At 47.2% G+C, this 25,159-nt stretch overlaps 1 protein-coding gene across 2 annotated transcripts in view; it reads right to left on the reverse strand.

The window, feature by feature from the left end:
• The window catches only part of LOC138246676 (carcinoembryonic antigen-related cell adhesion molecule 6-like), a 167,489-nt gene that overhangs the window by 32,295 nt on the left and 110,035 nt on the right, over positions 1–25,159 (reverse strand). For both annotated transcript variants that reach the window (XM_069201434.1, XM_069201435.1), the window contains exons 3-4: positions 10,304–10,585; positions 9,950–10,210 (exon numbers count right to left, since the gene is read on the reverse strand). In XM_069201434.1, coding sequence (XP_069057535.1) covers positions 9,950–10,210; positions 10,304–10,585 — 543 coding nt within the window. The remainder of the gene's footprint in view (positions 1–9,949; positions 10,211–10,303; positions 10,586–25,159) is intronic.

Raw genomic sequence — 25,159 nt, forward strand, 5'->3', positions numbered from 1 at the left:
GGAATTCTTCTATCAGTGCTTGTTGTACTTCAAGGCAGAAAGGGTGGTCTTTTTGCACAAAGTGGGAGCAGGCCAAACCTGAGACAGTGTACAGTCAATGTAGTATATGCAGTCACGGCAAATTCACAATTTTGGTCTGTTCCTGCCCCACGCAGCATGTCCCTCATTCTTGTGGGGTACTATATTTACTGGAAGAAATTTGGGAATGCTCAGTGATAGGACCTTTGCCATTGGTAAGTGTGAGAAACTGAATTAATTGGGGTGGATGGTAGTCCACTACAAGTATTAGGCTCACTATATTGTTTTAACCAGTTAATGGTTTCAGCAATTTAAACCTAAGCTGAATCCCTGGAAGCCATGGCATGAAAAAGACAGGCTTAACTTAATAATGTATGTAAAGCTGAGGGAGCGTAGCACTTATACTCAAAATTAACATGAAATGTTTATGAACTAATGCCTAATAATGCCGCATAGAAAATGTGTTATTGCTAAAAACGCGCTTGAAATGTGCCCACGGGGAGTGGCCGTCAATATATACGGGGATTAATGAAACAGACTAATAATGATATAATGATACGTTGAAGTATGATTTTACACTAATATTAAGAGTTATACGTTAAGGATTTTGCTAATAAATCATTAGGCCTCAGTTAGCATGAGTCGAGGCCTAGCTGCCCGTTTTCATATTAAATGTGTTTTTCTAACATGCAGTGTGCTGACTTGCTGAAGGACATGTACTTGTATTTTCCAAAGCTAAAGGATGAGTGTAACTGTAGTAGATCAGTTCTCATGAAATTCGACTTCCTCAAGGAAACATTTTTTTTTGCTGAATGCAACACTGTGGATTAGTTACAGGTACAAGGTCGCCTGAACCGGTACAGACAATGTACCTACTGACTGAAGATGCGAGAGCACCACGAGAGTATGAATTCATACCGGACATTCTGCCCGCTGGACACGTCAATCATAAGAACCAATAAACTACGTGAGAACTGTTATGGGGTGACAAAATTTGATACTAACACTGTAAACCCATTGGATGAAGATAGTGGGGTGCCAACCCTATCCAATCAGAGATTAGGGGACTGTACAACAGAAAAGGGATAAAAACCTTTGACACGAGGAGCCCCGGGGGGAGATGCCATTGCGAACTTTTGTTATGACCCAGACACTTTGTCACTCTGCATAGAGACTTTCCTGTTTGGTTCTTCAAACCATCCTTGCCTTACCTTGCCCCTTATTGCTTCTCCTCCTTATGAGGGAAGTGTCCCTTCTTACCCGTCTTGCTGAATTCCCTGGCCGATGGCGAATCAACTGATGTCCTGAGGATGAAGGCTGACTCGGTACGCTGACCCAATACGGAGGGTAACTATATGATGATGAGATTTTAATTATCTGATTGCCTTTCCTTTCTAGGTACCAACTGCTTCTTTTGACAGAGACCATAGTTAGATGTTTTCCAAATTAGTGTTACCAAATTGCTTTGCATGAAGCCCAACATGCCAATGCTAATTCGAGGTTAGTTAAGGGGTTCACTGAAGCGGACGCAAATAGACAATTGACTGGTTCAATGCTTTCTTGAATGATATACTAATGATACTCTGCTAAGGTTAACCTATGTTGACATCGTGTTATGTACTAATGTTTGTGATCTTTGCTTTGATGAAATCTTATTCGAGTTGCCATATTATGACAATGCTGATGTGTTCCATGGTTTTGAGACTAATAAACTTGCTAGTAGAATTGTGATCAATGGGGAATAAACTTCATATAATCGTTCTAAACTGGTGTGGTTATTCATGATTGAAAGGTCATGGTGGTTTCTAATTGATGACGTTATTGACTTGTTGATTGACGTGTTGATTAGTTATCTCATCCTAAGGTGTCTACAATCAGGGTCTAAAACCAGGCCCAGAGTGAATAAATTATCCAGAAAGGGACGCGTTAGCAAAGCGTTTACAAGTGCCTAACTATTAAAACGTCAAGAACGATAATCAATAGAAATCCCACTCCAATTTAGAAAAATAAAGAATAATTTAAAGGTCTCCGACAGGTTGTTGTGGCACTGAGGCTTACACAGGAGGTCAGACAACTGACCCTTAGAGTCCACTTATTTGTGGGTGAAAGTGGGAACAGGACCAGCCCTTCAAGCCTCCTCTCAGGTCTCAAACAGCAGCTGCAGTCCTTCTGTTCTTCCACATGTTTAGTAGCGTTGTGAAGAATGTGTTCTACATTGCCACATTTACGCCTGACACTAGCTTTTTTCTGGGGGTGACTCCTGGCCTCCACCTAGCCAATAGGGTAAAGTTTCCCAGGGGTAAGCCTGCCCACTTTTGCAGCAGTTCCTGTGTGCCCTACTCTAAACAACCCCACAGTGCCACTCATTCACTACATGGACACCAAGTTATCCTCCTGTGCATAGCTTGTATGTCTACCCAGAGGTGTGGCCTAGATAATGAACTGTCCCCTCCTCCCTGGTCACTCCAAACCATTTCCGAGGACAGCGTTTCCCCCATTGGGTTTGGTGACTGTCTGGCTGGTAGGACAAAAGAAGAGGCCTGTATGAGTGTTGTGTGACATCTGCTTGTGACATGGGAGGACTCTCTGAATTAAATTAGGTTCTTGGGCAAATCACACTACCATGGCATAGCAGAATTAATATTAAGTATCACAAACCAGTGCTTGTCTGTGTGTCTATGAGCCAGGCGGCCTTCCTACAGAGCAAATAGCTTATGCCTGCTAGTTTAGTCACTGTAAAGAAAGGTTAAATTTACGTTTCTATGTATGCTACTTCTACATACCATGCAGCCTGCCTTGTGGGCTACAAGGCCTACAAAGCTGAGACTTATTAATATTTAGGAGGGAGATTTTCTCATGTCAGAAGAGTTAATTTTGACTGGGTGGGATGTAGTTTTAAAAATGCATTCCACAGATGACGTTTAACTTTCTATGCCATGTGTGTACTTTAGGCGCCATACTCTATATACTACGGAGTTCTATGAAAGTGAGATATGCCAATTAGTGTTTTGCACAATTTCAACATGTTTTATGGGTCAGAGCCCTTGCACTGGGGCCTGGTTAGCAGTGCCCCAGTCCATAGAGTCAAAACTTCCAGCAGTATCGGTCCAAACAATTAGGGGTGACCACACAGAAAATAAATTTTTGCACAACTGGAAGTTTTGGATTATTCACTCAGACAAATTTGATAAATGAACTAACATTGATCAGAGCCACATTAAAGCAGATGCTGAGCACCCCTTGTTATTTAATGTGTGTGTTTAACATTTCTGTTTTTATGGTGATATTTTTATTGTGTTTTTAGTGTTATTGTGAATTCTGGATTTTTATTGCACTAGCAGTTACATTTCAATATTCATTGGTATGTGCACTCTATTAATTCCTGGGTAGCAATTCCCATTACATCTCCTTACTGATTGGCCGCCGATTTTTGTGGCCAGCAGTATAGTTGGACCAGGCTGGCCGCTTCAAGGAGGCGGGTCATGCGCTCACGCTACGTTCCAATGATCAGAGGCAAATTGAAGTGGACGGGCCAATGAGGGGCTGATAGCAGAAGCAAAGCACTGCGTGTCTGTCATCCCAGCAGACCTAACTATGTCAGCAACCTGGTCCCGGTCAACCAAATTCCTCAGAGGGCTTGGCACAACCACGAACATCCTAGCAGTTTCCTTAATAGCAGACAAATGCAAACGAAAGCAACACAAGTTGCATTTTTCCTTCACAGACCTAAAAGCGGCGTTCAATCGTGGTGATCAAGGCATTTTGTGGAGAAAATTAAGAAATTCTGCAAGCCATTGATCAATTGCATATCCAAACCCAGATTTGCGTTACACTGGGTGATGGCACTAGGATTTCGAGGAAGATTCTTACAAAAAAAGGCCTGGGGCAGGGGTGTGTGTTGGCACCACATCTTTTCAATTTGTTCCCAGCAGAATTAACATTAAGGCTAGACCAGGTTAACTCACATCCACCACGTTTGAGCCCTTTAAGCGGATCTCCCTATCCTGCGTGGATGATGTGGTGTTACTGGGTCTAACCAAAGCTGGATTGCAAAGATAAGTTACTGAACTAAACAATGATACAACTACTAACAAACTGGAAATGAATACAACTAAAACAATGACAAACAGGAGCTGACCAGGGCCCCCACCTAGGATTCAGCTGTACGAGACGCTGGTAGAGAAGGTAAATAGTTCTAAATATCTGGGAGTATATATTGACAACAGAGTCAATCATCAGCAGCAGATGCAATATATGTCAAAAAAGGGAATGCTCTGGTGGCTGTGTTCTGCTCCCTTGGCAAGAAATGATATGGCCCCTCATTCAAGCCGCTACCATCAGTAATGGCGGCTACACTGCCTTCCAGGGTCGCTCTGCATGGGAAAGACGCGCTCCTCTTGGACAGACTGCAGGTGATTGCACTCAAGCAGGTGTTCAGGCTTCTTCAAAAAGCCTCATTGGGGCAAGTCGGCTTGCACTTCAAGCTCACAAATGAGGGATTGTGGGGATGAATACCACCACAAAAAAATGGTACATGATCAGATCAAACAAAGAATGCCTCAACAACTCATTATGGTCAGCGCTTGAAGGAGATCCACAATCTACTTATCACAAATATCTTTTAATGCACTAAAGTTGAAAAATATTGCTGAGTATAATAATAATAATTTGCCTTTTAGAACTTTTAGAGCATGCATTGCTCCACTTGGAGAGCCCTTGCGCCCCATTATGCCTGCACCAGGCATATTGTATGCAAGGGTGCATTCCAGTGTTAGGAGGCCCACAAAAATAATACAATTAAATATACAAGATGTCATTGTGACAAGTCTGGAGTCATTTTTTACACCTGCTCAAATCAGGCATTAAAAGCACGCACCCATTGAAGGCAATGGGCCTCCTTGCCATTTGCTGGACAAGCGTCAACATTTTTTACGCTAGTGCAGCAAAGCGCCACAATAGCATTAAACATTTTGAGGCTGTTGGCCTAACGTGCGCCACAGTGCGTGTATTGTAAATATGACACACCCATGGGATCGTTAGGTGGAGGTTGGGGGACACAATAAATCTGGCACATCAGTACTGATTTTGTAAATCCGAGCCAGACTTTGGTATATCTCCTAACTGGAGATATGTACCCACAAAAATGATACTTTGTAACAGGTGATTACAGCATAAAATCACATGGGCCCCTATAGCGGGGACAAACCATATACTAAGAAAACAGAATGGGAATAGCACAGATGACCAAGACTGGGACTTTGACCTTAGTGACTGGGAAAATACTACAACACCAAATGTAATTACTAGGAATTCCCCGGGATCCTGTGTGCAGAGTGAATTCTCAGTATCAGGTGTCCGTAGACTAACGTGGAGTCAGTCGCGGTCAGGAAAATGTAAAAAAAGGACCCTTCCCAGAGGACCCTGAGGACGCCCATTGGGACAAGAAAGGTTCAAGTGTTCCTCCACTGCATTCCTATCTCTGAAGCATCTGTCTGGACATTGAGTTGTTTTGAGCAGTCAGGGCTTTTCAGGATGGGAGCTGAGCATATGGCCTTCTTCAGGGCATCAAAGGCCTCTTGACATCTAACCGTCTACTGTACCTTTTTAGGCATCTTCTTGGATGTCAGGTTATTCAGCGGTGTCACATGGGTTCCATACCCCTTTACAAATCTTCTGTAATACCCAGTCAGGCCTAGAAAAGCTCTGACATGAGTCTGGGTACTGGAAGCAACCCAATTCACTATGGTTTGTATTTTGCTCTGAAAAGATTGGTCTTGGCCTCCACCTACCAGGTGGCCCAAGTATACAACTTTGCTCTGCCCTATCTGGCACTTACTGGCCTTGATGATGAGGCCTGTCTTTTTCAAAGCCTCAAGAATACTCCTAAGGTGGACCAGGTGATCCTACAAAGTGGAACTAAAGACAACAATATCATCTACATATGCTGCATTGAAGTCTTCCAGGCCTGCCAGTAATTGATTCACCAACCTCTGGACTGTGGCAGGTGCATTTTTCAATCCAAGAGCATCACAGTGAACTGGAAGTCCCCACCAGGAGCTAAACATGCTGCTTTAAGTTTTGCAGGATCTGTCAGCCTGATCTGCCAATAGCCTAAAGTCAGGTCAAACATGCTCAGATTCTTGGCGGCAGCCAGAGTATCAATACGTTCATATGAACTGGGGATAGGATGGGCATCAGACTTAGTGACTGTACTGAGACCTCTGTAGTCTACACAGACTCTAATTTCTTTGTTATCACCCTGGGAATGAAGCTTGGCTACAGGGACTACAGGCTAACACAAGGGGCTGTCTGTAGGTTCAATAATCCCCAACTCCAGCATCTTGGATACTTCTGCTCTGATGCATTCTCTAACATCATCAGGTTGCCTGTAGATTTTAGTCTTTACTGGCAGGCTGTCACCTGTGTCCACATCATGGGCCCACTAGGTAGTCTCACTTGGTGTCAGATAAAAGAGTTCTGGGAACTGACTGAGTACCTGTCTACACACAGCTTGTTGCTGGTCAGTGAGGCTGTCAGCAAAGACTACCCCATCCACTGAACCATCAGCAGAGAGGAGGTCAGGGAGAGAATCACTCCCTTCTTCCTGTCCCTCATCAGTGGCCATGAGCAAGCTCAGGTCAGCCATGTCATAGTAAGGCTTTAGGCAATTCACGTCAAGAACCCTATGGGGGCTTCTAGGAGTACCCAGGTCCACCAAGTAGGTAACCTCATCCTTCTTTTCCACAATGGTATGTGGGCCACTCCACTTGTCTTGGAGTGCTCTTGGGGCCCCAGATCCATAACCCACACTTTCTGCCCTGGCTGGTGTTTGTATTGTTCAGGATTCCATCCACCATCTGTTCTTTTCGCTTTTGTTGCCTTAAGTTGAAAGGGTTTAGCCCAACTCACTGCTCACTGCACCACTGGATTCAAGCTAGCCTGAATGATGAGGAGTGATACCCTTAAACCACTTCCAGGATGATTGATTCCAGTCCGAGGAGCATCTAGCTTGGCAGTTTGAACTGGACTGTTCGCATGAGGAACAGGGTCAAAATTGATTTGCATATAGCTGGGTCCAAAGTGGGGTGGCGATGTGGGCAAATTAATGATGAACTAAACCCAGATCTTAGTGACTGGGGTGAATGTTTGCATTGTTCAGCATTCCGTCCTTTATCTGTTCATTTTGCCTCTAGCTGCTTAACAGTCAGGACAGCCTTTTGGTCTTCTCATAGTGTCTGAAGTTCCGGGCTGGTCTCAAGGTTGTTGGTGGACTTCTTCATGTATTCTTCCATATGAGAGCCTAGTACATAATCCGCAATGTTCTGTTTGGGAGGTTTGAGAGGCTGCTCCCATCCATCCTTCCAAGGCAAAGAGGACCCTAACAGGGTTTCCAAACAGAGGTTCAAATGGGCTGTTGCACACTCCCTTCTAAGGAACTTCCCTGTATGCATACAATGGTGTGTTGCCTCACTTAGCGTTGCATCACAAAAGGCAATGCTCCCATTTGCTAATGAAGACTATCTTGTACCTTGTCTCCTCCCTACTGCCACTGCATCCCTGCAACATTTATCTGCCACATTCCATGACTTGAAGTAAAATTCCTGGGTGTCTTAGTTTCTTTCAGCTGTTGTCAGTGGGCCTTTTTTTAATCTTCTACTTGAGAATAGTTTGTTTTATGTCCCGGTTGCTTTGGTCCCATCTATGTCAGAAGCCTGTCAGGTGTTCCTCATATCTACATTGAATTAGACACTGATACAACAGATCAGTCCCTCCTGAGGCAATGGCACATTTTGAGCCACTCTTATTTAGTTTAGTTTAGTTTATGGAATTTATAGAGCGCATGGCTACCCGGAGGCCTCCCAGCGCTGATGGAGGATCACTAGGCAATAGGAACAGGACTATACGGGGAACAGTACAGTTTTCAGTTTTCTACAAAAGGAAAATTCAGACATGTCATTACAAAGCTCTAAGGAGAGGGAATTCCAGATTTTACCTGCTCTGCAGGCGAAGGATCCACCCCCATATAGGTTTCTCAGCACAAAAGGAGTTGATTAGAAAAGCTGATGAAGATCTGAGTGTTCTCCGAGGGGTGCAGGGTGTAATCATTTGTTTGAGAAAAAACAGACCCTTATTCTAAAGGGGCCAGTGTACAAAACACATAGCTTTAAAGATGATGCGCTGTTCAACAGCAAGCCAATGGAGAGAAGCAGAGGCTGGGATGGCTGACAAATGTCTGTGGGTGTCTGTAAGTAGGCGAGCTGCAACATTCTGCGCCACTTGTAGCCTCTTTAGGACATGAGAGGGGGAGCTCAGGAACAACACATTCCTATAGTCGTGATAGTCTCAGAGCCTGAGTGAGGAGTCTTTTGGCTGAGAATGGAAGAGTCTTAAAGATTTTCCAGAGAGTTCTTAGGAAACCAAAACAGGCAGCTGCCAGTTTCTTGGAATGGCATTCCATTGTAAGGTGAGGGTCCAACCAGAAGCCCAGACTCTTTATGGTTTCTTTTGGTGGGGGAAGTTCTTTAAACCAATCTGCAGCTGGAGAAGGAGACTTAAGTAAAGAAAAGTTCCCAACCATCTTGACTTCTGTTTTCCCATCGTTGAGCTTGAGTTTGCTATCTGCCATCCATCTGGCGATAGCTGAAAGACAGGACGATAAAGTGACCTGTTCTCTGTTAGTCTTAGCAGAGAAGGAAAAGACCAACTGAGTATCATCCGCATAGGATATTAAAGATAGTCCATATGGTTCAATGATTCTTGTCAGGGGAGATATACAGATGTGAATAAGAGTAGGGCTCAAAGAGGAGCCCTCCGGCACCCCACAATTAAGGGGCAAGGAGTTGGAAAAGAAGGTTCAGTCTAGGACTTGAAGGGTCCTCTCCTTCAGAAAGGCTGAGAGACACTCAGAAGATATCCCTAAAAACCCTTTGTGGGTTAAATAGGTATTAATTGTCCTGTCCCATCCAAGACAGGGTTTTTTGTGGTGGGCCAGGAAGCAGACATCATGTAGATCATTTGATGTTTCTTGTGGGTAGCTAGTGGCCAGATCCTTGGGCATGTAGAGGGTGCTGAAAGCTTTGTTATTGTTAATGTTAAAGAGTCTTTTAAAGTGGAAATAAATAGCTGGAGGTGTCAAGGTGTTGGTTGCTCTGACCTTGCTGTGGATTCACCCAGATTAATTGGCTTAATTGCCCTGCTCTTCTACCAATTTCTGGTCTGTGCCTTTCATGTAGGTTTCAGGAGCCCACTACTGACATCACTGTTAGAAAAGCCAGACTCTGACTCAAGGTTCTGGTTAATTATGCAGAACTTTACTTTGGTTCTGTTCAGAGGAGTCTTACAGTCTGGGTCTTAAAATGTGTATCCCATGTATGACTTTACACCTTCCAGGGGTTAGTCCATAAAACCCAGAAGTATAACTCATACAGAGTTGTGGACTCTCTTCCTCTGGGTTACAGAATACAGTTCACGGGGAAAAATAGTGGGGTTCTTTAATGGACAGAATGATGGTGAAGCTCAGTAATCATGGAAGGAGAGAAAGGAGTGTAACTAGCAAGCTAATGCCATGTTCTTCTGCTGTTCTCCTAGTTCCCTCTCTGTCGCCAAATGGCCAAGTAATGTACTTTGCCAACCCTTTTTTCACCATGCCCTGCCCCACTTGCCTGGAGGGAGAAAAGAAGGCATGGAGTAGGGAGCTGCTGTCATGTCCTACCACCCTCCACGGCCACACCCTTAACTGACTTCAATGGAGAAGTTGCGTTGTTCACTCATATCCCTTCCTGTGAGTCTGAAGCATAATACCAGATAGGTCTATCTTACTTCCCAGCCCATTCTAGCCCTGTGGCTCCTATGTAGCAAATCAATCTGTATGTGCCATAAGGAACCAAGCGTGGAGCCATGTAGAAACTTACAGAAACTACGTAGAAATTACCTTTTACAGCTATGAAGACAGAGGCGTTGGCTGACTTGGAAGTGGCATTGTTATGGGCCGCACAGGTGTAGTTTCCCTCATCTTTAGAAGATACTGCCAAGACAGATAGCGTTTTGTTGAACTGCAAACTGATGTTATTGTGAAACCATTCATAAGTGTCTATCTCTGGAACAGACCGTGTATTGCAACTTAAAGTGAGTGTCTCCCCTGCTTGTAAGGTGTTAGCTTCTGAGGGGTCGATCTTTGTGTCCTCCGGACCATCTGTAAGGGAACAGAAAAGGAACGTATGTCTGAGGACAGTTATGGAGAACAAAAAAGAGAAGGGCAAAAGCTGAGAATTCTGAGATTACTTACAGGAAACAGTCAGAGTTTGTGGGTCACTAATGTTGTCACTGACGGTGTTTATGGCTTTACATTGATAAGTTCCGGAATCCAATCTGGACACATTGGAGATTCTCAGGGTTTGGTTGTTTGCAGAGAGGCCAATCCTGGTATTATCAATCAGAAGATCTTGGTTTTTAAAGAACCAGAGAATTTTTTCAGCTGCCTCTGAGGTCTTACAGGTCATGGTTACAGTATTGTTGTACTCCACCGGATGTGAGTTGTCACTTGTTACTGTTGGTTTAGTCACAGGCACTGGAATCAAAATACAAAAGCAAGGAGTTAAGATGTGTGTGTTTGCCTCAGGAATGGTGCAAGGGAGCCTGTGTTGTTGGCAGAATTGTTTAAGTGCAGGGAAGGATACCTTCCTGCTCAAAATCAATAAAAACAATAATAAAGTTATTTCTCCTTGTTACGCCTCTCCTCGGAGGTGTAAGATTTTGGTGCATCCCCAGATTTAAATGGTTTTGTAAACCTGGGGAACCATCAAAATCCAGGGGTGCCTTACTCCATATCTATGTGGCCAACCAAAGCCATGAAAAGTGGCTTTGCGTGGCTCATAGATATGATTCCGTAGTTTGCGCCTCTGGTGTGTCACAAAAAGTGACACTTCAGTGGTGCAAGGGGCTCATAAAGATGCCCCATGGTGTTTGCAGTTTTGTCCAAAATCCTGCACTACCCTGAACCATCAACCGAACCTTGGCTCACAATGATTGTTCATTATGCAACAGCCAAGTATCACTTGATGGTAAACAATCCGAATACTACAAATATGTTTTTTTAAATGTACCCATGAATTTGTGTCTAGGATATGAGACAATTGTACCATTTCTAATTTCTGATTACCCTAATGCCTCATGAATGTGAGGGAGGTTTTTCAAAAAGGGTTTATTGTGAAAAGTGACATTATTAGGGCAGCAAAAATGAGCTCAACAGATGAATAACAAATGTCTTAACATTCTTCCATACTTGTTCCACTAAGAATGAGATGCTACATATGTGAATGATCCTATTACATAGAAGAGGAAAGGACCAAACCCGAGACCAAAAGTGGACTTCAAAGATCTTTCCATAAGTCAATTTCTTGGGATGGTGGTAGCTGCTATTTTTGTGTCCAGGGTCAGTGAGGACTTAGAGAAGCATACTAATCAGAGACATTACTGAAGGCTAGAGATTCGTGGTTTGGCTAGTGAGGGTGCCATCAGTTTTTCTTACCAAGAATGCCATGCTTCCAAAATAGAATTTCTTCATATTTCTGTGATGGAAATAGTAATTTGTGGGTGGAGGAAATTCCCATTTTTTGTGTGAGGTCCACCCATTTTTGTTCTATCTGCTTTGCTGGCTTTCGAACACCATGGAGCCCCCTAATAAATAGGAGTAAAGGGCTCATGCTCCCCCTTTAAGCATGTCACAATTGAGTTAAATCTGATTGGCACAATTAACTTTCCTATGAAGTTATAGTATATGGTGCAAAAGTGCACCACAGGCATGGAAAGTTAAATTGTACCTGCGGACTGCAGCACCTATTGTGCCAACCACTATACTGGCACTGAAAACATGTCTTCAGGCCTAAACTGTGTGACCTGATGGCAGCAGCCTGAACTCTGCTGCACATACCTTTCAAAATCAAATGAGAAAGCCTGATTTTATTTATGAAGTAAGTCACCCTTAAAAGCATCTTGTTGCCCACTAGGCAGGGTGAATAATATTTATGAGTGGGACACGTGTCCGACTGTAACTGTCATATACGAAGTATAAAGTATATACAGTCATCTATATCTTTTGACCTATACCAGCTACTGATTCCACTTAAAGACTTATTTTCATATTTAATACAAATCTAATCTAATCGTGAAGTCATGTTTTCATTAATTATATTGGAAATGTAACTAATTTGCATTATCTCTCCAGCAATTGCCCAGCCTGTACATGGAATGAAAGAGATCTGAAACTAGTCCCAGAGCAGAGATAGTGGCCTGGGAGTGGGGAGCTGGTTTTCTTCCCCTGTCAGAAAGACTTGTTGGAGTGGGCCCAGGAATCAATGAGGCCTGCCTTGTTTCAAGTAAATGTCAGCCTTTATTCCCCTAGTCAGACTGAGGCTAAGCTGAGTGGCAAGGACCCAGAGCCCAGGTGTGAGTGACCATAGAAGAAAGGACTGTTCATTACCCTGACCACACCTCTGGGTGAGCACATAGCCTCTGCACAAGACAGCAGACATTCCGCTTCTTGGATAATGGGAATAGGGTGTATTGTGGGATAGTGTGCAGTAGGAAAACTGGAACTGCTGCAAAAGTTGGTAGAATTACCCCTGGGAACTATCACACAATTAGTTGACTTCTTGTGTGCCCGGAACGAGACAACCTCATCCTGCTATGGGCCCCGCTCCCCCTGATGGCCAGGCACACCCCTCCCCCAGGCATTCCCTTCCCCTTACCATGACCCTTCGTGGCGTCTGATGACGAAGCACGCTGACCTCATCAGAGGCCTTCCACCGGCACTGGGTGCCTAGGGTTCTTGATGAACCTACAAGCCCTATATATCCCCACAACCACAAAAGTCCAGAGGACGTAACAGTATATTGCTTTCAAAAATCTGACATTGCAGGAAAAGGTTACAGAGTAAAACATAGAGAAAAATTGCTGTTTTTTTACCTCAATTTCAATTTTTTTTTTATTTCAGTTGTTATTTTCAGCAGGAAACCCTTGTAGGATCTACACAAATTACCCATTGCTGAATTCAGTATTTTGTCTGCTTTTCAGAAATGTTTAGGTTTCTGGGATCCAGCATTGGTTTCACACCCATTTCAGTCACTGACTGGAAGGAGGCTGAAAGCACAAACAATCATAAAAATGGAGTATGTCCCAGTAAAATGCCAACATTTTGTGGAAAAATTGGGTTTTCTGATTCAAGTCTTTCTGTTCCTGAAAGCTAGGAAGATGGTGATTTCGGCACCGTAAACTCTTTGTTGATGCCATTTTCAGGGGAAAAACCACAAGCCTTCTTGTGCAGCCCTTTATTCGTATATTTTTTTAAAAAACAACATTTTTGCTGTATTTTGGCTAATTTCTTGGTTTCCTTCAGGGGAACCCACAAAGTCTAGGTACCTCTAGAATCCCTAGGATGTTGGAAAAAAGGACACAAATTTGGCGTGGGTAGCTTATGTGGACAAAAGGTTATGAGGGCCTAACCGAGAACTATTCCAATTAGGCAAAAAAAGGCCTGGCACAGGAGGGGGAAACGGCCTGGCACCGAAGGGGTTAAGGAAGATCCAAGAGTCACACCTATCCACTTGCAGATGCCAGGCACCCCAAGGCACAATCCTCAGAACACCTTCCGGACCTGCAGGATATCAGAAGAGAACTGGACCTTCTATCTGTGGCCTGTGAGAAACTCTGAAGGACTGGACCGGCCCCCTCCTTGTGCCCAGGACAAAGTAGTGGACTCTGAGGGCCAGTTGTCTGACCTTCTGTGTCGCTACAGGGACACAACAAGCTGCAAGAGGTCTTTTCCCTGAAGTGTCCAGCTGATGAGTGCCAACTGGATTTGGAGTGGACTTTGCTATCGGCCACTCCTTGACACCCTGCAAGTCTTTAAGGCCCATATTTATACTTTTTGACGCTAAACTGCGCTAACGCAGTTTAGCGTCAAAATATTTTGCGCCGTCTAACGCCATTCTGAAGCGCCATGCGGGCGCCGTATTTATGGAATGGCGTTAGACGGCGCAATCAGACCGGCGCTGCCTGGTGTGCGTGGAAAAAAACCACGTAGACCAGGCAGCGCCGGCGTTGGGAAAAAATGACGTTAGGGCGTCTTAAAATGGCGCAAGTCCGGTTGACGCTAAAAAATCGTCTTAACCCGACTTGCGCCATTTTTTTTCGACGCCCATCCCCCATCAACATGACTCCTATCATTGTAAAGATAGGAGTCATGCCCCCTTGCCCAATGGCCATGCCCAGGGGACTTATGTCCCCTGGGCATGGTCATTGGGCATAGTGGCATGTAGGAGGGCACAAATCAGGCCCCCCTATGCCACAAAAAATAAATAAAAAAATACTTACCTGAACTTACCTTAATGTCTCTGGGATGGGTCCCTCCATCCTTGGGTGTCCTCCTGGGGTGGGCAAGGGTGGCAGGGGGGGTCCCTGGGGGCAGGGGAGGGCACTCTGGGCTCATTTTGAGCCCACTTGTCCCTTAACGCCATCCCTGACCCAGGCGTTAAAAAGCGGCGCAAATGCGCCGTTTTTGGCCACGCCCACTCCCGGGCGTCATTTTTGCCCGGGAGTATAAATTCCACGTAAAGGCCTGGGAGTCATTTTTTAAGACGGGAACGCCTCCCTTGCATATCATTAACGCAAGGAAGGGGTTCACGCTACAAAATGACGCACACTCCGGGCACTTTGGCGCCCGAAGCGTCTAACGCCATAGTATAAATATGGCGTTAGTTGGCGTTAGTTTAGCGTCGAATTTGCGTCGAAAAAAACGACGCAAATTCGGCGCAACCAGAGTATAAATACGGCCCTAAGTGCATTCCCCTGAGGTTTAGAAGTGTATTCATGTGGTTGTGCGGTTACCACAACAAAGTCTGGAAACTTTCCAAAACTTTTCACCAGAGCTCCGTGTTTCACTGTGCAGGCAGCAACCCACCAGCACTATTAAGGGGGATTAGAGATCCCCTTGCAGGCGGATCAAGAGGATGTCTGGGGGTTCAATAGAACTCCTCCAGTGGATTGCCATCAGGTGGTGCACTGACAGAGTGCCAACTTTTAGGTGGTGCACTGTCAATGCACCCTCTGACAGCTTCTTTGCCTCTAGACCTTCAGAGTGTCCCACCAAAAGAAGTGTCAGGCTGGCAGTTTCACAGGTGCTGGATTGAATTTCTGCTTCATCTTGCTCAGGGTTCCTGCACCTCAGTAAAATAGAACGAAGACCCATACGCTGGGACTTTCAGCGAGAAATCTTGAAAACTCCAGAGCCCCAGTACCACAAACCAGCTTCATGAATCCAGCCTTCGATCAAACAGAGATGGCTACAATTTCAGTGGCATCCCACACTCTTTTTAAAAAAATGTCTGATTCTGCTTCTGGACATAGAAGAAATTTCTAATTTTGTCTAGAAACTGATAGACTCCCTTTAAGAAGTCTGAAAAGTTTTTGAAGTTTTTGAGACCCAGACCTTCACTGGGATTAGTCCACTTGGTGTATTGAAAAAAAAAAAAGAAAATATACACAGTGAGGATCCCCTCCTATATAAAGAAGAAAATGTTATAAATAGACAATTCGCATGAAAAATTAATTAATATGATGTATCAGTCCATATTGCATCTCCTAGAGTCAATCAATAAAGTCTATCAATGAGTCCAAAGTTTTATTCGGAATATGATTCAATCATTCGACCATCTGAAATCCAGAAGAAAATTGTACTTCCAGCCAACACGTGTTTCGTCTTGGGAAATGTTTATATCCCTTACGACTTCTTCAGGGCTAGTGTTGGTGGGCCTTGTTACGCCTTGTTACACCTCCGCTGGGAAGACGTAGCATTTAGCAGCATTCCCAGGTTTACAAGGTCATGTAAATCTGGGAATGCATCAAATACCATAGGGTTTGCATGGGAAAGCCCAATCAACACTCATGGAACGCCTTCCCAGAGCAAAGTAATTTTGTGCTCCGTTATTTCAGAATTATAAAGCCACGCAAAGTGGCATTGCGTTGCTTTATAAATCTGACTTTGGGTTTCCATCACTCTTGGATCACGCAGCACAATGTTGCATAGCGTAAAAGTGATGCAAAGGGGCTCATAAGTATGCCACTGGTGTCTAACATACATAGACTTCAAGTCATTCAAAACAAGATGGCTCATAAAATTTACCACCTTCCAAGATGTATGCATGCAACACTATTATTAGAGGAACTACATTGCTTTCATATAACACAAGATATCCATTTCAAGACATGCCTTACTACTTTTAGGGTTTGAGGGGATTAACCTTCCATTTTATTATCAAAAAGATAATAAAATATGTTCTTGTGCGTAATATGAGATCACAAAAAATGAAAAACCTGTCCAATAAAAGAGGCTCATTTACAATATACAGTCCCTTTCTCCTATTGCTCTGTGTCTCTGATGTATCATTTGCATTAGCCAAGAAAACTTTGGGTAATCGTGTGCTCTATAAGAATATTTAATAAATCTTTTCACCCATACTTTTATTTGCATGAGATTCTGGGTAAAGAAATGATTCCATTTCTGTAGGAGTTTTCAGAATTGATAGGGGTTGGTTTGGCTCCATGTCTCCTGCAAATACTCCTACACCCTCAATCAAGATAAAACTCCAGTGGTTTCTATACCTAAAGTTGGGAGATAGACAAATTCCTAATGGGAAAATCAGACCAGACTTAATTACTGGTTTTGTGACAGGTGTCTTATACCAATGGGGTCCTATTTTTGGATTGGTTCAGGAGTGTTTTTCTTTTTATTGTGGATTATCATGCTGATCCTAGTGTTGCTGCTAATAAATGGACATTCTTCTTTAGGCAGTGTTCATTGGGATCATCATGCTGTGAACATCACCTCATACACTGTGCTACATGGTTTAGTTTTGGAAAAAGTTCCCTAGTCGATCACAAGATGGACCAAATTTCGACATATTTTACGTTTTTAAAAACAAAATTCTGTCCCATTGATGTGAATACTTTTCAGATGAATGAAACATAAAGGCGGATATTACAACATTGGCGGTAAAAAACGCTTACCGCCGTGCAGAAGACCGCCAACACACAGCCGCGGAAATCCGCCACAGCTATTATGACCCACAGCACGGAATCCGCCAAAATTCAGACACCCACACAAATCCGCCACACCAAAGGTCAGTGATAAACTGGTGAAAACAAATCCTCCACCATCACGCCAACAGAAATACGCCCACACTATCACAACACACGAATACAGGTGGCGGTACACACCCCGCGCTCAAAATACACACACTCTTACAAAACACAGCCACATTGGACAATTCCAAATACACACTTGATACACATACACACACCACTCCCACACACCCAATACTATATAAAACACACACCCACATCACCCACAAACCCCTACGACCAGCATCACAGAGAGAAGGCCAGAGAGAGACACTACAAACTACTACCACGCATCCACAGGCACACAAAACCATCACCCACAGAAATTCCACGCACCTCACACAACACACCACTACATATCGGCACACTTATCACAACACACACCACCCCACACATCACCCACACTACCCCATGGCATGGCAAAGACACCCCAGGTTCTTTGAAGAGGAGCTTAGGGTCATGGTGGAGGAAATTGTCCGGGTAGAGCTAGAGCTATTCGGAGCACAGGTGCAGCACACCTCCATAGCTAGGAAGATGGAGCTATGGCGAAGAATAGTGGACAGGGTCAACGCAGAGGGACAGCACCCAAGAGATAGGGATGACATCAGGAAGAGGTGGAACGACCTACGGGAGAAGGTGCGTTCCATGGTCTCAAGACACCACCTTGTGGTTCAGCGGACTGGCGGCGGACCCCAACCTCCTCCCCCACAACTAACAACATGGGAGGAGCAGGTCTTGGTGATTCTGCATCCTGAGGGCCTCGCAGGAGTAGATGGAGGAATGGACTCTGGTAAGTCAAAGCTTTATTATTACACCCCCCACCCTACCTGCATGCCATCACATACCCCCACCCTCGCTCTCACCCTATCACTCCTACTCCTCACACATGTCCCAATATCACAACCCACCCACCCCAAACCCAAGCCCTGCATGCAACACCAAAGCATGGACTCCCATCACCAAAGCATGGCCACTGCACATACCCATACACACCCCTAAAACACCATCACACAAGGTCCCACACAGGAATGCAAGCACTGGGATACATGGTCACCCACCTATTGCACACCATGCCACACACAGATGTAATAAACATCCTTTTATACCCCTGCAGGACCCCTCACTGGACAGGAGGGTCCAAACCACCAACAGAAGAGGCCCACAGTGATGACAGCAGCAATGTCCAACTGGATCTAGATGACCAGCCCGGCCCATCAGGGACCTCGGGACAGTCGGTTCCCCTCACATAGTCACAGGCCACTACAGAGCTTCCTCCCTCTGGAAAAACCAGCACAGCACCCACCCAGCGGGCCCATACCTCTGTCCCCAGGACACGTCAGGCAGCAGTGTGTCCACCACTACAGGGAACCCAGGCTAACCCACCACCCCAACAACAACAGGGGCCTGGTGGCAGTGGTAGTGGGCACACGGTCCGGGGGACAGAGGCCCAGGAACACAGGGGAACTGGGAGGGCTGCTGTGCGACAGGGGGAGGACAGGCCACGGGAACCCACTCTCCACACGCCCTCTGCTCCATCATGGGAGCCTACCACCACTCCCAGGAGACGATGGCAATGGTACTGGCCAAGTTTCAGGAGACCCAGCGCCTGCAGGAGGAACAGTATTTGGGCTTCAGGGAGGAACTCAGAACCATCAATTCCACCCTAGGCACCATAGTAGGGGTGCTGAAGGAGGCCCTCAACACCAGGAGGGACACTGTGGCACAACAAGGGGCCCCTGACACTAGCATGGACGATGAACTGCCCACCACCTCCGCCTACGCTAGTGGACAGGACGCCCCGCCACATGACCACCACACCAGCACCCCACCTCCTGCAGAGGGAGAACCACCCCGCAAACGATCCCTGAGATCCAGGACAAAGACAGAGAACAATGCCAAGACCCCCCCAAGAAATGAGACCACCTTGAATGTCATCTTTCTGTCCCACTTTTTTCACCCTGTCCATCCTCAAACTGCCCCAGCTCCACTTCCTATGCCCATTTGGGCAATGCACCTGTGAGACTAATAGACTGGACTCTGCCATGGACATTCCTCCACCATCCCCCCTCACCATTTTACAACCCCCTCCAACATTGAGCACTTAAATAAACACCCTTGAAGCACAAAACAATCTGGAGTCAGTCTGTGATTTCGAAATTGTGTATTAGCAATTACAGTGACAAAATGCTCTTTCAATTGTATTGTCAACATACCTGTCACACAGCTCTAGTCCATGAGGAAACAAAGCAGATGTCACACTGTGGGACCCACATCTGTGAAATCGTAAGGGAAAGTGACAACTCAGTGACCATACACTGGGTGAAAACAACAGACAGTAGAGAGGTAGTAGTGATAAAGTACATGTCGTACGCAGCTCTGTATTCTTACCTGTGTCTCACTGGAAACATTGCAGGATCACCGAGTTCCTGTTGTCAATGTCCTCTTCTTCTGCTTCCTCGTCTTCACTGTCCACAGCTGCAACAACACCGCCATCTGGACTATCCTCCTGCAGAAAAGGCACCTGTTGTCGCAAAGCTAAGTTGTGAAGCATACACCAGGCCACGAGGATCTGGCAAACCTTCTTTGGTGAGTAGAATAGGGATCCACCTGTCATTTGGAGGCCGAAGGTCCGCTCTATAATCCTCAGAGTTCGCCTATGGGCCTCATTGTAGCGTTCCTATGCCCTTGTCCTGGGATTCCTCACTTGGGTCAGTAGCCATGACAGGTTGGGGTAACCAGAGTCACCTGCAAATGGCGAGGGACAACTGTTAGACACACACTTACCTGTAGGGATATCCCCAGACCCAGACAACCATTCCCACTGTCTTGCTCCCATGTGCTCACCTAATAGCCACACACGGTGCCTCTGGAGTTGACCCATCACATAAGGGATGCTGCTATTCCGCAGGATGTAGGCATCATGCACTGAGCCAGGTAACTTGGCATTCACATGGGAGATGTACTGGTCTGCCAAACACACCATCTGCACATTCATGGAATGATAACTCTTCCGGTTTCTGTACACCTGTTCACTCCTGCGGGGGGTACCAAAGCCACATGGGTCCCATCAATGGCACCTATGATTTTGGGGATGTGTCCCAGGGCATAGAAATCACCTTTCACTGTAGGCAAATCCTCCAACTGAGGGAAAACGATGTAGCTACGCATGTGTTTCAGCAGGGCAGACAACACTCTGGACAACACGTTGGAAAACATAGGCTGGGACATACCTGATGCTATGGCCACTGTTGTTTGAAATCACCCACTTGGAAGGAAATGGAGTACTGACAGCACCTGCACTTGAGGGGGGATTCCTGTGGGATGGCGGATAGCTGACATCAGGTCTGGCTCCAGCTGGGTACACAGTTCCTGGATTGTGGCACGGTCAAGCCTGTAGGTGATGATCACATGTCTTTCTTCCATTGTCGGCAGGTCCACCAGCGGTCTGTACACCGGAGGATGCCGCCATCTCCTCACATGTCCCAGAGGACAGTGCCTATGAAGGACAACAGCGAGCACAGAGTCAAACAACTCAGAGGTACGTACCCACAGCATACACAGAACACGACTCATAATCCAAAAAGTGGCCTGTATGTGTGTTGAGGCTAGGCCTAGGTATGTGTGACGCAGTTAAAAATTAAGCCATGTGGGCCCCTGCAATGGCGGCTGCCTGACCTGTAAAGTGGGACAATGGGATGTGAGGTAACTGCCCTGGCGTTGTACACCGTTGCGGTAGGCGGTCGAAGACTGTGGCGCAACGCAGCATTGGTTAACATTGGACCCTATGGGTCACAGGAGCCAATGACGATGCACGCCGGCGGTGACGGTACGCACCGCCGCGGACGTGGCTGCCATTTTCTATCTGTTTAATCACTCGATACCTGATCTTCGACAGGAGAGGACCTGCACTGCAAGTGCTGCTGTGACTTCAGTCTGGAAGAGACAATGGCTCGAGTGTCTGGGGAAAGGGCCCCTGCCTTCACATCGGAGGAATTGGAGAAACACGTGGATGGAGTCCTCCCCCAGTACACGCTACTCTACGGTCCACCAGACAAACAGGTAGGTACATTGGGAGCATGCTGTATGGGCTATGCCTGTGTGGAGTGGGGAGGATGAATGATGGGTGGGGGGAGATTGAGGCATGCATGAAACGACGATGAGAGCATGTGCCACATGACAAGGGTAGGGATAGAGGCCAATGACTGCGACGGTGCAGTTGTAATAACTTTTCTTTTCCCCCTGTACAATTCATGTAGATCAGCACCCACCAGAAAAAAGATATTTGGCGTGCCATTGCCAAGGACGTCCGGACCCTGGGGGTCTACCACAGACAGAGCACCCACTGCCGGAAAAGATGATGGGTGGACATTCGCCACTGGAGCAAGAAGACGGTGGAGGCTCAGCTGGGGATGGCCTCCCAATGTGGGAGGGGTGCCCGTCGCACCATGACCCCCCTGATGTTCAGGATCCTGGCGGTGGCATACCCGGAGTTGGATGGGCGCTTGGGGGCATCACAGCAGCCACAAGGGGGTGAGTACACTCTCGTCCTGCTGATTTTGCGCGCAGTGGAGGTGTCTGGGTGGGGGAGGTGGGCTGTGGGTTTCCCTAGGCCAGGGCAAATTTAGTAGGCAAGGTCCCTCTGTAGGGCAGGCCATGCTGCACCCCACCCCACCTCTGTAGACCTAGTCATGCTCCTGTGTCATCCGTGTGTGCAGATGTTGTCCATAGCCTTGTAGGCCATGTCCCAGGGATTGAACTGTGGAGCCCAAGAGCGCGGCATAGTGCAGGGGGCTTCTGTGTCTGTCGTGTCCACCAACGGTAGCGGTAATGCATGCACTCAACATGTCTTTCTTCTGACTCCCCCCCCTTTTTTGTGGTCTCCTTCTTCTTGTGTGCATTAGCATCATCAGGCGGAGGAGCAGTGGCACCGGAGCAGGAGGGAGCTGCATCCCACATGGCCCTGGAGGGCGACACTACGGATTCTGATTTCACCAGTGGGACGGAGGGCGAGGGGAGCTCCACGGCGGGGACAGGAGCTGACACCAGTGACACGGACTCGTCATCTGATGGGAGCTCCCTTGTGGTGGCGGTAACATCTGTGCCCCCCGCATCTACAGGTACAGCCGCCACCCCCCTACCAGCACCGCCCTCCCAGCAGCCCCTCAGCCTTTGCCCCATGCCCGCTCACCCAGGAGGGTGGGCATCACCTTCGCCCCAGGCACCTCAGGCCCTGCCCCAGTCGCCCCTGCTGCCCTCAGTGAGGAGGCCATTGACCTCCTCAGGTCCCTCACTGTTGGGCAGTTTACCATTTTGAATGCCATCCAGGGTGTAGAAAGGCAGTTGCAACAAACAAATGAATTCCTAGAGGGCATTCATTCTGGTCAGGCGGCCCTTCAGCGAGCTTTTCAGACTCTGGCCTCAGCACTGATGGCAGCCATTGTCCCTGTGTCTAGCCTCCCCACTCCAACTTCCTGCACCCAAACCAAATCCCCTCTACCTCAGCCTATCCCAAGCACACCTTCAGACCAGCATGCACACACGTCAACACACAAGGGAAGCTCAGGCAAACATAAGCACCACACATCCCACAGGCACTCACGCAAGCATCAGACACATGCAGACACACCAACATCCACTGCCTCCACTGTGTCCCCCTCCTCCTCATCTCCCTCCTCCCTCCCAGTCTTGTCTACACTCACACCTGCATGCACTACATCTACAGCCACTACTGCCATCACCAGCACACACACCACCACACCCCGCTCACGTGCACTCACCACCCCCACTACCATTCACACGTCCTCTGTGTCCTCTCCCAGTGTGTCTGTGGCGCCCCCTCCCAAGATACACAAACGCAGGCCCACACCCACCCAACAGCCATCCACCTCACGACAGCCTCTAGCGCATGCACCTTCACCCAAAGTCACCAAACAAACACCTCCTACAACCACAACCTCTTCCTCCACTCCCAAACACCCTCCAGCTACCCTTTCCAGTGTCTCCCAAAAATGTTTCCTGTCCAACCTTGACCTCTTTCCCACACCTCCCCCACCCCGTCCGTCTCCTAGGGACCGACTCTCCAGGTCCCAACCTAGCAACTCACCCACAACATCTCTGGGACCAATGGTGCCTGTAGTCACCAGAATCTGGAGTGCACTGGCCACCAGGGCAGCCATTGTGGCACGGAGCCACAGCATGGACAGTCCCCCACCTGTGAAGCATCAAAAGTTGGCCAGTGCCCGGCGGGAGAGGGGGAAGACTCCAGCCACCAAAGCCGCTGCCAGTGGTCTAGGATGAAGCACATTTGGCACAAGGACCCCTCCAGAACCAGTGGAGACTGTTATCCACTTGAGAGACTGTGGCTTTGCACTCCCCAGGATGGAACAGTGGGCAACCCACCGACTGTAGAGACTTGAGAGACTGTGGCTTTGCACTCCCCAGGATGGAACAGTGGGCAACCCACCCACTGTAGAGACTTGAGAGACTGTGGCTTTGCATTCCCCAGGATGAAACAGTGGGTAACCCACCCACTGTAGAGACTTGAGAGACTGTGGCTTTGTACTCCCAGGATGGCACAGTGGGCAACCCACCCACTGTAGAGACTTGAGAGACTGTGGCTTTGCACTCCCTAAGATGGCACAGTGGGCAACCCACCCACTGTTGAGACTTGAGAGACTGTGGCTTTGCATTCCCCAGGATGGCACAGTGGGCAACCCACCCACTGTAGAGACTTGAGAGATTGTGGCTTTGCACTCCCCAGGATGGAACAGGGGCATGTGCCCCCCCCGTGGATTTGGCATCGTGCACTCAACCAGCTGAGGTGCCCCCCCTTTCCCTCCCCCTGAGGTGCCTGTTTTATTGGTATCTGATGCCCCTGCAGTGTTCTCTCCGTCATGGTGGGGGACCTTGTGTGGGCCTCGCCCATACCGTGTGGGCCCAGTGTTCCACCGACTTCAATGGAGCACTACCTGGACTACTATTGTTGGTGTATATATTTGTTTATAGTGTGTATATATATATTTGCGTACTGGATTTTGATATATTACAATGGTTACACTCATTTCCTTTGGTCTTTGCAAGTATTTACAAGCAGACACCACTTCAGACAATGAAGATAATTATTTAAATGCTGACAATCAATCAACCAATAAATCATGAATTTGTAAAGCGCACTACTCACCCGTGAGGGTCTCAAGGCGCTGAGGAGGGTAGGGTGGAGAAGGGGGAGGGGTGCTGCTACTGCTCGAACAGCCAGGTCTTGAGAAGCTTCCTGAAGGTAAGGAGGTCTTTGGTCTGGCACAGGTGGGTGGGAAGAGTGTTCCATGTTTTGGCGGCGAGGTGCGAGAATGATTTACCGCCGGTTGTAGTTCTGCAGACGCGTGGGACAGTTGCGAGGGCGAGGTAGGCGGAGAGGAGTTGCTGGGTCGGGGTGTAGCAGGAGAGTCGTCTGTTGAGGTATTCTGGTCCAGTGTTGTGCAGTCCTTTCTGAGCGTGGGTGAGGAGTTTGAAGGTGATTCTCTTGTTGACTGGGAGCCAGTACAGGTCTTTCATGTGGTCTGTGATGTGGCAGTGGTGGGGATGTCCACGATGAGGCGTGCAGAGGCGTTCTGGATGATTTGCAGCCTTTATTGGAGTTTGGCCCTGGTTCCTGCGTAGAGGGCATTGCCGTAGTCCAGCTTGTTGCTTCTGAGGGCTTGTGTGACTATTCTTCTGGTTTTGGTGGGTATCAATTTGTAGATCTTTCGGAGCATGCGGAGGGTGTTGAAGCAGGAGGAGGAGATGGTGTTGACTTACTGGGTCATGGATAGTGAGGTGTTCAAGATGAATCCAAGGTTGCGTGCGTGGTTGGTGGGAGTCAGAGCGGTTCCAAGAGTGGCAGGCCACCAGGGGTCATCCTATATGGAGGGGGTGGAGCCAAAGATGAGGACTTTCGTCTTGTCGGAATTGAGTTTGAGGCAGCTGCTCT

This window comes from Pleurodeles waltl, chromosome 7, assembly GCF_031143425.1.
Source record: "Pleurodeles waltl isolate 20211129_DDA chromosome 7, aPleWal1.hap1.20221129, whole genome shotgun sequence".
In the NCBI taxonomy this organism is placed as follows: Eukaryota; Metazoa; Chordata; class Amphibia; order Caudata; family Salamandridae; genus Pleurodeles; species Pleurodeles waltl.